At 38.4% G+C, this 14,576-nt stretch overlaps 1 protein-coding gene across 1 annotated transcript in view; it reads right to left on the reverse strand.

Annotated features, from left to right (window-relative positions):
• The window catches only part of DNAH12 (dynein axonemal heavy chain 12), a 219,686-nt gene that overhangs the window by 20,902 nt on the left and 184,208 nt on the right, over nucleotides 1–14,576 (reverse strand). The window contains exons 61-65 of the mRNA XM_043587710.1: nucleotides 10,555–10,713; nucleotides 10,288–10,432; nucleotides 2,666–2,816; nucleotides 2,201–2,454; nucleotides 905–1,045 (exon numbers count right to left, since the gene is read on the reverse strand). Of these exons, the coding sequence (XP_043443645.1) occupies nucleotides 905–1,045; nucleotides 2,201–2,454; nucleotides 2,666–2,816; nucleotides 10,288–10,432; nucleotides 10,555–10,713 (850 nt within the window). The remainder of the gene's footprint in view (nucleotides 1–904; nucleotides 1,046–2,200; nucleotides 2,455–2,665; nucleotides 2,817–10,287; nucleotides 10,433–10,554; nucleotides 10,714–14,576) is intronic.

The raw sequence follows: 14,576 nt of genomic DNA on the forward strand, positions 1-14,576 counted from the left end.
GTGAGCTTCCCTTGGGGAAGAAAACGTTCCTCTGTTCTCACTGAGGGTGGATAAGTCTGTTTAATTCTATTCAGTGATGCCCCATTTGTTCACAGGTGTCTACTACATCTTCCAACCTAGTCTATATCAGTAACTAAGGTTAAAATTTCGTTCCCTTGAGGTGCCTGGTGGCTCAGTCAGTTAAGCGTCCAACTCTTGATTTCGGCTCAGGTCAAGATCTCACGGTTGGTAGGACTGGGCCCCACTTGGGATTCTCTCTCTCTCCCTCTCTCTCTGCCTCTCCCCCACTAACGTGCATGCACATGCTTTCTCTCTCTCTCTCTCTCACACTCTCAAAATAAACTTAAAAAAAAATTGTTCCCTTATGTTTATACTTTTTCCTGTTTCTTAGTGGTCAATGCAAAAAAAAAAAAAAAGGTTGATATTTATTTACTAGGACTCCTAAGTCCCCAATACCATGTGCAAATTACATGAGCACACTGAAAAGCATTAATATGTCAAAACAGTATCACTAGAATTTAAGTTCCATGATGGCAGATTTGTGGGGAGGTGTTTTATTTTATTCTCACTGCTTTATATCTAGTACCTGGGAAAGCACCTAACACACATTTTGTGGAAAGAAAGAATAAATGATATGAAAATAGATTGCTACTCTTGGGTCTTAAACTCATTATTGGATTTTGGTGTACTAACTAAGATATGTTCATTCAGTCAACAAACATTTATTTAAATGTCTACTCTGTGGGAAGCAGAGCACAAACTGCTGGCAAGAAAATGATGAACAAGATAGGTACAATATCAGTCTTCTCAGAAAATGCCAAAGCTTAACATTATTAAATATTTATATTACCATATTTTCTCACTTTAAAAACACATTTGAAAAGCTCCAGAAGCTGAACATTACCAGTTCCTTTCCCTGGCATCCACTGAAAAACTGAGAATCAGAAACGGGATCAGTGAGATATGATTGGAGGAGATTTAGCCGAAGACCTGTGGGAGGCTCATTAGTCATTTTTACTCCATTCTGTAGGATGGTTACTGGGAACTAAAGACAGAATAAACAGAGCATTACACAAGATAAGCAGCTTGAATCCCCAAAATTCAAACACTAGTTGGTTAAAAGTGCGTATTAAAGAGGACTCCAGAAATATATTTTTTTAAGTTTATTTATTTATTTTGAGAGAGAAAGAGGTGGGGGAGGGAGGGGCAGGCAGAGGGAGAGACAGAGTCCCAAGCAGGCTCTGTGCTGTCAGCACAGAGCCTGATGCAGGGCTCCATCTCACGGACCATGAGATCATGACCAGAGCTGTAATCAAGAGTCAGATGCTTAACCACCTGTGCCACCCAGGCGTCCCACTCTAGAAATATTTTTTAAGACCTCTTAAGGTTAAGCATTTAAGGCTTGATTAAGATACACGACGTTGGGTGCCTGGGTGACTCAGTCGGTTGAGCGACCAACTTCAGCTCAGGTCATGATCTCGCTGTCTATGAGTTCAAGCCCCGCGTTGGGCTCTGTGCTGACAGCTCAGAGCCTGGAGCCTGCTTCAGATTCTGTGTTTCCCACTTACCCTGCCCCTCCCCCACTCATGCTCTGTCTCTCTGTCAAAAATAAATAAACATTAAAAAAAATAGAAAATAAAAAAAGATATACAACGTAGGGGTGCCTGGGTGGCTCAGTCAATTAAGTGGCCAACTCTTGATTTCAGTTCAGGTCATGATCCTAGGGTCATGGGATTGAGCCCTGTGTCGGGCTCCACTGGGCGTGGAGCCTGTTTAAGATTCTCTCTCTCTCTCTCTCTCTCTCTCTCTCTCTCTCTTTCTCTCTCTCTCTCCCCCGCCCCCACTTGTGCCCCACTTGCACATGCTTTCTCTGTAAAGTAAATAAATAAATAAACTTGGCAACTTGTACAGAGCATACTGTGTGTTTAAAAAAAAAAAGTTACATGGGTGCCTGGATGGCTCAGTTGGTTAATCATCAGACTTTGGCTTGGATCATGATCTCACAGTTCATGGGTTTGAGCCCCACATTGGACTCTGTGCTGACAGCTCAGAGCCTGGAGCCTGCTTCAAATTCTGTGTCTTCCTCTCTTTCTCCCCTACTCCCACTCTGTCTCTCAAAAAATAAACATTAAAAAAAAAACTTACACAATGTAAGAGATGACTAAATATATGTACTAAACTCCACATGAAATAAACATACTTTTGGAGAAGGATAACTTGTGAGCCAAAGCCTAAAGGATGGATTACAGACTTCAGGACTAAAATCTTCACATATTTTTTCCAATACGGGCATCCAGGAGACAGCGAGGTGACAATTCTGTAGGCACACCCAAGTTCCTTCTTCTATTGCTGCTTTAATCATTTTTGTTGCAACTGGTCCTTGTCCTTGTCCCAGTGAAATAGCATGAAATTTATTTCCAGACATCGCTTTATCATTTGCAAATTTCAGCAGGCCTAAGAGAGCACAAAACATAGCTCCACTGCTTACTGTAAAATCATGAAATATACCTTATGTTTCAGTGTGCAGGCACATAACTGGAAGATTCCAGTTGCTTTTCCTTACATATACCAGATTTACTAACTGATCTACGATCATGTAAGAAATGGACATTGAGCAAAATGGATCATTTATAAGTTCCTAAAAGTTTGCAAGAGGTAGACTTACTGGCCATGGGATCTGCTCCTGGAGAGAGCACAAAAATTAAAGGAATGGTACAGTTTGAGTCCAAGTAACTCTTTGTCAAATCAAATGGTGGAGGCTCCACAAACTTTTTCCCCAGTTTATCAGTTACATAATTTGTTATAGCTGGAGTTATCTGTTAAGGAGACAAAAGATATGATCTTTAGGCTAATTTTCATTTCACATAACAATTTTGATTATTACTGGAAATCAACAAAGAGTACAATTTGAGTCTAATGGTCAAGAAAAGCATGAAACATATCATGAAATGCAAATTTTTCTAATACATAAAAGATATCTATCAACTGATAGGACAAGACTAACAATCCAAAAGAAAAATGGGCAGAGAAGATGAACAGTTAATTGAAATCATTCTGTACAGCAGAAACTGCAAAATGTTCCCATTTCTCTCCTTTTGGTGATACAACCTCAAGTTTTCCCAACTTTTCTTGTACCTAGATGTGGCTGTGTGACTAAGTTTTGGCCAGAGGGATACAAGTAGAAGTTATATATGGAGCTTCCAGAACATATTTTTTTTATAAAGAGCAGTTTTATAAAAAGGCCTCCCTCTTTTGGGGGCGCCTAGGTGGCTCAGTCGGTTAAGCAGCTGATTCTTGATTTCAGCTCAGGTCATGATCTCAGTTTTGCAAGTTCGAGCCCCATGTTGGGCTCTGTGCTGGCTGTGGTGCCTGCTTAAGATAACCTCTCCCACTCACTCCCTGCCCCTCCCCTGCTCTTGTGCTCTCTCAAAATAAATAAGCATTAAAAAAAATGCTCTCTTTTGCTTTTCAACAGATGTGGTATTTATGAGCCAGCTTCAATCTCGCTGATGAGGACCATATTCTAGGGGACTTTACTAGCATGAAAGAAAGAACTTGAATGTCTGGATGATCTCAAAAACAGACCTGCCCTGCCAGTCGTCAGGCATTTGCTCTGGGCTTACTTAAGAGAGACAGAAAGATTAACTTCTATTTTATTTAAGCTACTGTATTTTAGGTCTCTTTGTTACAGTGGCCTAGTCTATACCCTAACACTCATAATAAAAAAAATACAAATTATAACTATACTTAAATGCCATTTTTTGCCTTTCAGATGGTTATGTAAGGGACAAAGATAGTCTCTGTCTATTGACCCTTAGATTGTTTCCTTCTTCATAGCAGGCTGAAACCTATTAGTTCAAAAGCCCACTGACACCAAACTAAAATTTTTAGATATTCAATTATTGTAAACATAGCCCAAATAAGCAGATTTTTAGCCATTTACAGCCTGCCTATTTGCACCCAACATCTGCTAGCTATGGTAAATCCTAGGCTATAAAGACCCCCAGCCACTGTAGCCCTTCAGAGCTCTGATCCAGGGACTCCAAACCATAGTGCTGTTGATAAATGCTACCAAGACCCCACACAAGCCTCTTCTCCCTTCCCCCAAAGGAGTTTCTTTGCCGTCTTCCTCTTTGGAGTTGTGGGACCCCCACCCCCCAAATCCCAGCATCTGGAGAGACTCCTGCTATAAGGGGCTTCCACCTCTCAGCATGCAAACCTGTTCCAGCATCGTCCAGCATAGCTCTTGTATGCTACTGCCACCTTACGTCCATGTCTTTTCCCAGATCGGTCCCCAGATTCCTCAACTCCCTCGCACAGATTAGCAAAGATACAAAAGTTTGCCAGCATTCTGTGCGGTAAAAATTATGGGTTAAACTGATATTCTCATACACTGCTGTGGAAGAGTAATCTGGCCTAACTTTCATGATGGGCAATTTGGGAATGTCTATAAAATTACAAGTGGGCAAATCCACGGACTCAGCAATTTTATTCCCAGGACTTTATTCTGAGAGAGAGTTGCACATGGGAGAAATGACTTTTGAATAAGGTTATTTATTGCAGCATTTTTATAATTGTAAAGGTCCATCAATAGGAACTGGTTAAAGAATTTATGGTGTACACTTACAATGAAATAGCATGTAATTGTAAAAAAGAATGAGAAAACTCTTTATAAACTGAGAGAGGAAAAAGCAACACGCAAAAACAGTGGATATGACTATTTGTGTTAAAAATAAATGGACAAAGAATTTGTGTGTATGCATATTTACATGTGCATAAAGGGGAACAAGAAGCAGATAACATTAACTGCCTGAGAGAAAGGATGCCAACTGACTGGGAGGTGCAGATTGGAGGTCTATCTTTCACTGTATTCACATATTCTTGTGATTCAAACACTGTTTCAGTTTTTAGCCACAAGAATTAATTTAAAATAAAAGAGTGAGGGGCGCCTGAGTGGCTCGGTTGGTTGGGCGTCCGACTTCAGCTCCGTCATGATCTCACGGTCTGTGAGTTCGAGCCCCGCGTCGGGCTCTGTGCTGACTGCTCAGAGCCTGGAGCCTGTTTCAGATTCTGTGCCTCCCTCTCTCTCTCTGCCCGTCCCCTGTTCATGCTCTGTCTCTCTGTGTCTCAAAAATAAATAAACGTTAAAAAAAAATTAAAAAAATAAATAAAATAAAATAAAAGAGTGATATTCATCAACAGTAGCAGCAGAGAATAAGTAGAGAGGTATTAGATATCATCTTCTAAATGCCAAACAACTTTCTAAAGTAACACTGTAGGAATTTGGTGGAGGGAGGAGAGATCATCACAGATTTCTGCAGTCCTGGCATAGATGGGGAAAAAGGATGGATCTTCTATATGAGAAATTTTGAGAAGTTGTGAGCAATTCTGTGGGTTTAAACAGTGGAAGTTTCTCTTTTTTTCTTCAAATGTTTATTTATCTTAAGAGAAAGAGCATGTGTGCACAGGGAAGAGGCAAAGAGAAAGGGAGAGAGAGAATCCCAAGCAGGCTCCATGCTGTCAGCACAGAGCCCAACACGGGGCTCCATCTCACCAACTGTAAGATCACAACCTGAGCGGAAATCAATAGTCGGATGCTTAACCAACTGAGCCACCCAGGTGCCCTAGAAACAGTGGAAGTTTCAAGAAGATAAGAATGGAATGGCAGAAAAGAGGTATTATTAGCCAAGGTAACAAGACTATCAAGCTGTACTTCTGTCATTATTCTATAGGTATTGAAAGGCCACTGAAGGGTTTTCAAAAAGGACCTTGTAATGGTGTAATAGATTTTTCTTCCTTTCTTTAATAACTTCACCTGGGCAATGAGGAAATCTTTTTTATCCTTTTACTATTAACACTATGTATAATTTCTATCTAGCACAGATCTTCAGTTGTGCATCTTAAGGGAAGGGAGATACTGAGTACACAGAGACCTTGCCCCTCATTAATCTATGCACAGACCAGGGCCAATGTTCCCTGAGATGATGTAGCTGCAATGAAGCATGATAATTTTCTGTAGAAAAAGTACCTTGTTCCAGTAATTTAATATAAAAAAAAAGTTATGACTTTTCTATAAGATTTTGATCCTTTATGTAAGATACTCTAGGGAAGAAATTATGGAAACTTGAACAGACCTGGAGATAAGCTTTGTGGTAGTTAATTTTAGGTATCAGCTTTGTTAGGGCATAGTACCCAGATATTTGGTCAAAAACTAGTCTGGCTGTTGCCATGAAGATATTTTTAAGATGAGATTAATTTTTTAAGTTTATTTATTTATTTTGAGAGAGAGAGAAAGAGAGAGACAGCGTATGGGAGGAGCAGAGAGAGAGAGAATCTCAAGCAGACTCCACACCAACAGTGTGGATCCCAGCACAGAAGTTGAACTCATAAACCATGAGATTGTGGCCTGAGCCAAAATCAAGAGTCAGAGGCTTAACTGACTGAACCACCCAGGCCCCCTGAGATTAATTTTTAAATCCGTGGACTTTGAGTTAAGTAAATCACTCTCTGTAACGTGAGTGGGCCTCACTCAATCAGTTGAAAGGCTAAAGAGAAAAAAGACTGTCCTCCACTGAGGAAGAGGGAATTGTGCCAGCACACTGCCTTTGGACTAGAGCTGCAATATTGATTCTTCCAGGTCTCCAGCCTGCAGATTCTGGACTTACCAGCCTCCACAATCATGTGAGCCAATTCCTGTCAATCTCTGTTTCTGTCTCACCTATCCTATTGGTTCTGTTTCTCTGGAGAATCCTGACAAACAGAGGCTTTAACTGAACTTAGTTTAATTTGATTCAGTTCAACTCAATTCAGTGACATTTACTGAAATATCCTATTATCTTCTAGGCACTGTTTTAAGTCCTGGAGATATTGAGCAAAATAAGACATGGGTCCTGACTTCCAGAAGCTCAGAGTGTAGTGGGAGACACTGACAAACGAACCGATAATTATTGTATATTCCAGCGTGGTAAGTGCTGTAATGTTTAAGCACAGGTTCCCAAGCATGGCAGACTAGGCAAGTACCCCATACTTGGCATTGAAACAATATCTCCATTGGCCATCAGGGAGCCATTCTGTGGAGTGCAAATTAGGCAAGAGTTTCCCAGATGCAGAGCTAATCATTCCTAAGTTTCTAGTGAACAAGGGAAGCTATAGGCGATAAAATAATGAATATATCATTGTTTTGGCCTTAAAGAGACTATTGTCCAATGAAAGGAACATATATATACATACAACTATTGGGTAGGAAATAATGAGGTAAGTTTTAACAATGTACAAAGGTCTTTGAAGTTAAAATAAGAAGAAATACTCAGGAGTCAAGTAGTTATGTAAACTTCTGTTTGAATCTACTCAGAGCCTAAGTGAAGCATTAGATAATGCTCCTTGTGAAGCTTTACTAAAAACATAAATGTAAAAAAAAAGAAAAGAAAAGAAAAGGAAAAAAGGAAAGAAAAGAAAGAAGGGATCAGTGCAATTCTTTCAATATCTCATTTTATACATGGAGCTCAGAAGGGTGAGGTGACTTTCTCAAAGTTCAAACTACATGTATAAACATAGTTTTTGGTTTTCTGCTTAAAAGTTTTTCTTTTGAGGGGTACCTGGGTGGCTCATTTGGTTAACCATCTGACTTTGGCTCAGGTCATGATCTCATGGTTCGTGGGTTCAAGCCCCACGTCAGGCTCTGTGCTGACAGTGCAGAGCCTGCTTGGGAATCTCTCTCTTTCCCTCTCTCTCTCTCTCTGCTCCTCCGCCACTCATGCTTTCTCTCTCTCTCAAAATAAATAAACTTAAAAAAAATAAAAGTTTTTCTTTTGTAACACCATAATCGCCTTTCTTGAATGTGTGAAAATCAGAACTAGCCTGTTTAATTCACCAATAGAAAGATTTTTGTGTCCATTAGCCATCTGTATGCCTTCTTTGGAAAAAGGTCTGTTCATCTCTTCTGCCCATTTTTTACCTGGATTATTTGTTTTCTGGGTGTTGAGTTTTGTAAAACAGTATGGAGGTTCCTCAAAAAGTTAAAAACAGGACTACCTACCATCCAGCAATTGCACTACTCAGTAAAGGATACAAAAGTAGTAATTCAAAGAGATACATGCACCCCACCTCCATGTTTAACAGCAGCACTATCAACAATAGCCAAATTTTGGAAAGAGCCCAAATGTCCATTGACTGATGGATGGATAAAGAAGTTTGGGTATACACACACACACACACACACACACACACACACACACACTGGAATATTACTCAACCATTAAAATGAATGAAATCTTGCCATTTGCAATGACGTGGGTAGAGCTAGAGAGTATTATGCTAAGCAAAATAAGTCAGACAGAGAAAGACAAAACCCATATGATTTCACTCATATGTAGAATTTAAGAAACAAAACAGATGAAAATAGGGGGGGGGAAAGAGAGGCAAACCATAAAATAGACTCTTAATTATAGAGAATGGAGAGTTGCCGGAGGGGGTGGTGAACAGGGGAGTGGGCTAAATGGGTAATGAATATTAAAGAGGGCACTTCTTGTGATGAGCACTGACTATTGTATGTAAGTGATGAATCACTAAATCCTACACCTGAAAACTAATATTATACTGTATATTAACTAACTGGAATTTAAATAAAAACTTGTTAGAAGAAAAAAAGATTTTTGTGCATGTTTAAACTAACAAAATTATGACATGTGTAAGATTTTCTAACATCTTTTACTTCCAGCCAATATGGTCCTTTCTGCTAACAGGGACCAGATTTACCCTCCCACATAAACAACAAAAATAGGCAAAATGAAAAAAAAAACAAAAAACAACCATTTTCAGACACTGAGCAATTCAGACAACAGGTGGTAGAGGACTTTGATCTCTGCCAAAGAGGAAACATACAAGGTGAGTTTGCTTAGGCTTTCTTCTGGGAGGTACATTTCAGCCTGTGGAACAGGAAAAGCCATTAAAAAGCAGAGCAACACAGTGTTGCAGAGTTGGGAAGACAGGAAACTCTTAAACTCTGGTTTAAGGAGGAAGGCTACTGGAAGTTACAGAGTTCAGAGTAGAAGGGAACTACCCAGAATCTGCCTAACAGTACCCTTGTATCTCTGCTGAATGTTGTGGTGTGGAAGCATAGGCCAAGCAAAGAGTGGCTGGGAAGCTATGAACTGGAGATCTACAGAGCTACCAGAGTTCATGCAAGGCCGGGAATCATTCAGGTTCCCAACCGCCATAGTGGAGAGCTCTTGGTGATCACTGGGATATTCAGTAAAGTCCCCAGAAGGGTCACAATTTAGTAGTGGAGCTAAATTATCTGTTGAGCTAAACTATCTGTCAAGAAAAGGCTATTCTACACTTGTGCTAACATTCTTTTTTTTTTTTTTTAATTCTTTAATGTTTATTCATTTTTGAGAGACATAGAATCTGACACAGGCTCCAGGCTCTGAGCTGTCAGCACAGAGCCCGATGTGGGGCTAGAACTCAGGACCAGCGATATCATGACCTAGGCCAAAGTCAGACACCCAACCGACTGAGCCACCCAGGCGCCCCAAATAAATGAACTTTATAAACAAACAAACAAACAAATAAACAAATAAATAGAAATAATTAACAGAGCAGTCACCTATAGTATAATACCAAGCAGTCTAATACGTATCTAATTGGAAACATAAGATTGGGGTGGCAAAAAATATTTGAAGAAATAATGGGCAAAATTTTTCCCAACTTGAGAAAAACTATAAACCCATATATCCAAGGAGCTCAATGAACCCCTCTGAGCATCTAGAATGAGGGCTAAAGAACCAAATAACAATTACTTTAAACCTAGAACAACTTCTGTTTTTAAAATTTGAGCATAGTTGACATACAATGTTACCTTTGTTTCAGGTGTGAAACTTAGATTTGATAAGTTTATACATTATGCTAAGTTCACCACAAGTGTAGCTACCATCTGTCCCATTACACTGCTTTTACAAAGTCATTGACTATATTCCCTTATGTTGTGCCTTTTATTCCCCAGACTTATTCTTTTTTTTTTTTTTCAACGTTTTTTATTTATTTTTGGGACAGAGAGAGACAGAGCATGAACGGGGGAGGGGCAGAGAGAGAGAGGGAGACACAGAATCGGAAACAGGCTCCAGGCTCTGAGCCATCAGCCCAGAGCCTGACGCGGGGCTCGAACTCACGGACCGCGAGATCGCGACCTGGCTGAAGTCGGACGCTTAACTGCGCCACCCAGGCGCCCCCCAGACTTATTCTTAAATGGCAAATTAGCTGGGTTTGAAATAGAACACATTTGTCTTTTACCTTATCAGGTCTTAGGCACCGAAGAATTATTATCTTCTGTAGTTCATTCAGTCTTTCATCCATTGGTGCTGGAAATTTAGCATTATGTGGCTCTTTACTGTCATAGATTTCCCGCCATTCAGTTATATGTTTGCAAAAATGTTCCCTAATGGAAAAAAGCTAATTATTATTTCACTGGCAGATAATTTAAAAAGATATTGTTAAACAAGGAGATTACAAATTTACCCATCCTTACTCAATTCTAAATCATCAAGTTTAAACAAATACCTGAGTTCTTTGAAGGCAGGAAATTCACTTGCCCGACAAATTTCCTCCCAGCTTTTATCTGATAGCCAAGTTGGGTCAGGATTTTTCTCAGTACTCTTAAGACTTACTCCTCCAGTTAAAAGAAACATCAGTTCCTGGTACTCAATCTCTTTCTTTGCCCTGTATTCCCAAAATAAAGACTGCTGTAAATTGCTGATTTTAAAATGGAATGAAATCAGTTTCTGCTTCTATAGCCTCAATGAAATAATCAGAACTGATTTACCCTACTGCCATACACAACTAGAAAACTGGAAAAAGTGAATGAAATGACTGTTTCTGGAAGTTATACAATAGCCAGTGCAACACTGCGGTCCCTGAAAAAAGGGAGACAAATATGATTGTTCAAATCAATCGCTATGATTGCCCCAGCTATTTGCCTGGAGGTACTTTCCAGACTATAAAACAGAGAGGTGATCAAAATCAGAACCTGATGGTATTGTTGAGTTGAATGAACAGAGACCAGAGTTAAGGAAGGCTCAGGTGGTAGAATTTGTGGGCTGAGTCCCAGAGAGGAGGGAGATACATGGAAAAGGGCTTCAGAAATCTGCATGGGTATCCTCTTGATTCAGTTGCTAAACACTAAGTCATATGTAAATAGGGTAAAACTCCAAGAGGCCAGGCAGAGAATATCTGGGAAGCTGTAACCTGAATAGCTCCTGAGCTTACACAGAACTTGGAGAAGTGAATTCTTACCAACTAGAGATAAATCTTTGTTAAACACCAGAGGAATTCAGACGCAACATCAGAGGGATCACACCTTAGTAGCAAAGCTAACCTAGTTTTAGAATTAAGTCTATTCTAGAGCTACTGTAAGAAAGCTTAAAAACAAGCCTTGGAAACATCAAACTAATGCAGTAATTTAACTACTTGCAAAAGTAAAGTCTAATGCTTTTTAAAGGAATTAAAAGCCCTTAGTATTTATCAATGTAAAATTCACAACATCCATAACCAGGAGAAAAGATCAGTCAATAGATACATAGAATGATAGAGATAATACAACAAGAAGACAAGAATGTTACAAGAGCTATTACAAATATGCTGAAGGAGTTAAAGCAAAACGAACGTAATGAAGAGAGAAACAGGCCATAGAAAAAATAACCAAATGCAACTTCTAGAGATAAAAAGTACAAAATCTAAAAGAAAAATTCAGGGGCACCTGGGTGGTCTGTTGGTTAAATGTCCAACTCTTGATTTCAGTTCAGGTCATGATCTCTTGGTTTATGAGATAGAGCCCCACGTGCTTGGGATTCTCTTTTTCCCTCTCCCTCTGCCCCTCCGCTGCACACTCACTCTCTCTCTCAAAATAAATAAATAAAAATAAAAGAAAAATTCACTGATTTCTTTCCAGATGTAGAGAAACTGAAAGGATTCACTGCCAGTAGACATAAAGCATTAGAAATGTTAGAGAAGTTTCAAGTTGGAAATTTAGATCAACACAAAAGAATAAAGACTGCCAGAAATAGTAGCTATGTAGGTAAACAAAATACTTTTTTCTTATTATTTAAGTCTCTTTAAAAGATTATTGACTACTTAGAGCAAAATAACAACATGCTATGGGATTTATAATATGTACAAGTGAAATATATGACAATAATAAAACAAAGGCTAGGAGGAGAGAGATGGAAGTAAATAGTTGTAAGTTCTTATACTATATGTATATATATGTATATGTATGTGTGTGTATATGTATGTGTGTAAATATATGTATATATATAAAGTTTACCTGAAGATAGACTGTGATGTGTTAAAAGGTATACTATAATCCCAAAGATATCACTACAATAATAAAACAAAAAATTATAGTTAGTAAGTTAACAAAGGAGATAAAATGGAATCATAATAAGTACTTAATTCAAAGAAAAAGAAAATGAGGAAATGAAACAAATGAGGAAATGATCAGATGTGCAAAACAGAAACCAAGTTGTAAGATGGTAGATTTCAACATAACTCTATTATGTCATTGAATATAAATGGTCTAAACAATTTCATTAAAGGTAGTGATTATCAGATTGGACAAAACAAATAATACCTAACTACATGTTGTCAACAGAAATACAGCTTAAATATAAAGACACAAGTAGTTTAAAAGGAAAAGTATGGAAAAATATATACCATGCTAACACTATTCAAAAGAAAGCTGGGGACAATAATAATATCATACAAAACAGATTTCGAACAAAGGATAACCCAGGGATTTAAAAAAAAAAGTCAAGTCAATTCATTAAGAGGTCGTAACAGTCCTAGACACTTACACATCTAATAACAGAGCATCAATACACAAAGAAATATTGATACAACTATCAGAAGCAATCTCCATAGCTAAGAGATTCCAATCCTCTCTCAAAAATTGATTGAACAGGCAGACAGAAAATCAATAAGGATACAGTATATAGACTAGCTTGACCTACTTGGCATTTATAGAATATTCCATTCAAGAGCAGCAAAATACACATTCTTTTCAATGGCATATGGAATACTTGCAGAGACAGACCACATTCTAGGCCTTAAAATGTCTCATTCATAAAATTTCTAGAAAAGGAATAATTGTGGAGACAGAAAGCAGATCAGTGGTTACCTGGGGCTGGGAGTAGGAATAGTAATTGACTAAATAGGGAAAAGGAAACTTTGAGGTAATAGAATTGTTCTAAAACTGGAATTTGGTGATGGCTGCATAATTGTATAAAAATACTAAAAATCATCTAACTGTATTATGATGGGCAAATTGCATAGTATGTCAATTATACGTAATAGGGCTGAAAAAAAGAGATGTTCTCCAGATAAATGAAAAGTTAAGTTTATCACCACTAAACTGGCCTTACAAGAAATATTAAAGGGACTTCTTTGAGCTGAAAAGAAATGGCACTAATTAATAACAACAACAAAAGTGAAAGTAAAAATCTCACGGAAAAGGTAAATAAATAGTAAAGGTAGTGAATTCAATCACTTTTAAAGCAAGTATGAAGGTTAAAACACAAAAGTAGTAAAATTAAAACTACAATAGTTAGTTAAGGGATGCATAAATGTGACATCAAAAATATAAATGGGGGTACGTCTGGGTAACTCAATTGGTTGAGCTTCTGACTCTTGATTTCAGCTCATTCAGCTCATTTCAGGTCATTATCTCATGGTTCATGGGAGCAAGCCCCATGTTGAACTCCATGTTGAACTCCATGCTGACAGTGCAGAGCCGCTTGAGATTCTCTCTCTCTCTCTCTCTCTCTCTCTCTGCCCCTCCTTACCCCCTTCAAAATAAATAAATAAATTTAAAACAGACTATTATAATAATTTTCTTTCTTTCTTTCTTTCTTTCTTTCTTTCTTTCTTTCTTTCTTTTTATTATTAGAGAGAGAGAGAGAGAGAGAAAGAGAGAGAGAGAGAGCGCATGTGGGGAGGGGCAGAGGGAAAGAGAGAGAGAGAATCCCAAGTAGGTTCCATGCCCATTGTGGAGCCCTATGTGGGGCTTGATCTCACAGTAGTGAGATCATGAACTGAGCTGAAATCAAGTCGGATGCTTAACTGACTGAGCCACCCAGGAGTCCCCAAAACAGACTATTATAAACACAGGATGCTATATTTGAACCTCACAAACCTCACAGTAACCACAAAGAAAAAATTTCCTGGTACATACCACACACACACACACAAAAAAGAAAGGAATCTAAACATAACACTAAAGAAAGCCATCATACCACAAGGGAAGAAAGAAAAGAAAAAAAGGAACAGAGAAAATCTAGGAAAACAGGCAGAAAACAACTGCAAAATAGCAATAAGTACATACTTAACATTAATTACTTTAAATGTAAATAAACTCTCCAATCAAAAGACATAAAATGGTTGAGTGGATTAAAAAAAAAAAAAAAAGACCCACCTCTAGGCTGCCTACAAGAGATTCAATTTAGAAGTAAGGATACACATAGACTGAAAGTGAAGGGATAGGAAAAGAGTTCATGCAAATAGAAATGAAAAGAAAGCTAATGTAGCTA

Source organism: Prionailurus bengalensis, chromosome A2 (genome assembly GCF_016509475.1).
Source record: "Prionailurus bengalensis isolate Pbe53 chromosome A2, Fcat_Pben_1.1_paternal_pri, whole genome shotgun sequence".
Lineage (NCBI taxonomy): Eukaryota > Metazoa > Chordata > Mammalia > Carnivora > Felidae > Prionailurus > Prionailurus bengalensis.